The 2,917-nt window shown below is 41.3% G+C and overlaps 1 protein-coding gene across 1 annotated transcript in view; it reads right to left on the reverse strand.

Moving 5' to 3' along the window:
* Nucleotides 1-2,860, reverse strand: part of LOC9630320 (leucine-rich repeat-containing protein 9) — a 5,742-nt gene extending 2,882 nt beyond the window's left edge. The window contains 10 exon segments of the mRNA XM_024663008.1: nt 8-644; nt 646-759; nt 808-993; nt 1,048-1,238; nt 1,294-1,586; nt 1,649-1,851; nt 1,906-2,004; nt 2,058-2,328; nt 2,384-2,644; nt 2,784-2,860. Coding sequence (XP_024518776.1) covers nt 8-644; nt 646-759; nt 808-993; nt 1,048-1,238; nt 1,294-1,586; nt 1,649-1,851; nt 1,906-2,004; nt 2,058-2,328; nt 2,384-2,644; nt 2,784-2,860 — 2,332 coding nt within the window.
* Between the last annotated feature and the right edge of the window lie 57 nt (nt 2,861-2,917).

Consider the following 2,917-nt stretch of genomic DNA (forward strand, 5'->3'; position numbering starts at 1 on the left):
TTTATACAATTAAAACTCAAATCCAGCTTTTCCAATGACGTGACACCTTCTAGTCCTTTGATTCTGGATATTTTGTTGAACGATAACTCTAGTACTTTTAGATGTACTAAACTCTTCAAGGCATCAATCTCGTCAATGTTGTAATTGTGAATGTTGAGATGTAAAACTTTAGAAAAATCGTGAACAGTATGATTTTTCAAAATCAAGTCGTTTGTTAGCAGAATCGATTTTTCAGAAAGTTTTATCCTCCGACTGCGTTGATGTCGTGGAGAATGATTTACAGTTATAGATCCCTTAGCTGCTACTGTTTGTATAGGATCAGTAAAAGGTATACATTTCCAAGAGCCTCTGTCTTTATCTGATTCGCACTCAGATGTGAAAAGCATGCGCTTTTGTCTGGCTGATATTCTCTGCGTGATTTCTCCTCCGTTTTCGTTGTGGTAAGTATACTGAAATTCGACCAGATATTCAGGCACTACAAGGGTGGACTCAAAGACAAACCACGACCGTTGTACGGGGTCAGATGGATGAAGTCTATAAACAGAATCAGCTCCCGGATAAGTGGACTTTTTCGCTGCAGGCGAGGCTAAATTGACTGCCATTACAAACTGGTTCATCATGTTAATGAACAATTTGTTGAGGGTAATAGTTACCAGTAAGATCCTGGACCGAGCAACCAAGGTAAGCTTTCACAACCAAAACCCAGCCTGGAGCCTTTATATTCCAAGGGGACTCTGTCTGCAACTGCTCAGCAATCACCTGCTCAGAATCCAAGTCAAATAGATGAAAATTCATAAAGTTATTAACCTGAAGGCGGCGCACATCTGCTAAACCAATAGAATTTGAAAGTAAAACTGGCCCATGGCAGCCATGATTAGACTGTCCAGGCAAGTAGGGGAATCCCTCCTCCACAATGCACTGAAATTCATCTGCGCATTGCAACGTTTCCCCGTAAAGAAGGTACTCAACATGCTTCTTTCTAGATTTAACCACCTGAAATAATGAAGTGAACGCCATAAAACGGAAAAGAAGTCAGTCCCACCGAACCTTTCCTTCAAAGCTTTTCTCCCACCGGTCTTGGAGGAAGCGATTATGTATACGTATGACTTTCAGTACACGAACCCCAGTGATACCGAATGGAGAATAGTCCAGTAATGAAAATCTTGAGGTCACTAAGTTGTCGCAGTTTTTAAACCAGACATCCCTTGGATTCCCTATTTCCATGCGAATGTTACCACCTAAGAAAAGAAGTGCGTTAGTGTGGGTGAAAACGGGAAGTAATTCAGCCGAAACCTGTGTCAAGCTCCAGCTTGAGCCAGTGTATTTTGCGCTCTACAGCAGCTCTTTCCTTGGCTCTGACAATGTGCATGTCCTCTCTTAGTGTATCCAGGCGTGCCATTACATGCGATATTTGATTCTCAAGAGTGGTAACCATGGATTTGGAATGATGCCACCAATCTTGTCTTCTGGATTGCTCAAGCCCCACAAATGAAGTCTTAGTAGACCTGAAAGCTTCTTGAAACTCATGTGCCTGCTTCATTTGCTGCCTCAGATCCTTTTGATTTCTAAATAGCTTTGCAAGTGTTCTACAAGGAATATTGGCTTTTCAGGTCAATAGCTTGTGTCATGTAGCAAGAAAACTACTTACTTTTGAAGACTTCTTGCACGTCTTGACTCACATTTCACAGACAGAGATGCAATATTCTCCCTATTGTGCTGCAAAGACTTTATGCACATATTATAGTAGACTCTCTTCCTGGTATAAGTAGCTTTCGCAGCCTGTTTGAGTTCCTCTGCCATATCCTGCGAATCCAGCATAATTAGCTGTTGCATACGGAAGAGGATATAAGTCTGCGAAAAAGCCAGGTAAATAACGATAAAATTGTAAGCAAAACATAAATCTACCTGATAATTATGAAGCAAAGCTATAGGACTACTACCCCAATTCGGGTCGGCAAAACGTAAATCCCTTAAAAACTTTAACCTTGTCAAGTTCCCAATCTCCTGCAGTTGTTTTCGATTTAAGTAAACATTTATATGCTGATTGGACGACTAACCTTAAATGATCCTATCCCAGTGGCGGCAATATTAAGATGTTCCAGCAGTTTCAAATTTACAATATCTCCAAGCTGACTTATGGTGTTGCATGCGAGATTGAGCTCTCTTAGTCTCGCAAGATTTTCAAGCCCCTCCACTTTCTTAATCTGATTGTTTGCGAGCCAGAGAACTTCGAGACTAGAAAGGTGGGAGATGTTCCTAACTTGACTGATTTGGTTGCTATGCAAATAGAGTTCTTTGAGCCTAAAACAACCATCCAGGCCTTCAATCCTGCAGCCCGACCAAATTAATTTTTCTAGATGTATCATGTTAAAAAATTCTGAACCTTTGAATATGATTTTCATTAAGTCGAAGGACTTCCAGATAGGGACAATTGTGAAGCCCATGAATTCCCCCAAGATTTTGCTGAACCAGGGAAAGTGAGACAAGGTTTGGAAAGAAAGACATGCAGCAAATTCGAGGGAGGGTGTGCATAAACATTTCGACACTTTTGATAGTCTCTGGAGCAGATACCAATTGTTCCTCTGTAATGTCGTTGTATTCGCAGATATCCTGTAAAGCTGTTTGGAAAGAGATAGTTGAGAGTCTGAATCAAAAGAGCGGCGAGTTTTACACCTTGGCACTCGTCTGGAGAAACCATTCGCAAAATCTGCTTTAAGTCTCCCATGCTGGTCCACGAGAAATAATTTCACAGCAGCCTGCATTGTTCTTTGAGCATGGCAAACCTAATTTGCTCTGTAAATGGAAGTCTTGTCCCAATGGGTGAGCTTCGTTGAGAGCCAAAGCTTGAGAGTTCGTGCATGTCGAGCTGACTATAGTGTACCGATCATGAGCGAATAATCTAGAGACAGAGCAAGAA

The sequence above is a fragment of the Selaginella moellendorffii genome, unplaced genomic scaffold (genome assembly GCF_000143415.4).
Source record: "Selaginella moellendorffii unplaced genomic scaffold, v1.0 SELMOscaffold_95, whole genome shotgun sequence".
Taxonomy (NCBI): Eukaryota; Viridiplantae; Streptophyta; class Lycopodiopsida; order Selaginellales; family Selaginellaceae; genus Selaginella; species Selaginella moellendorffii.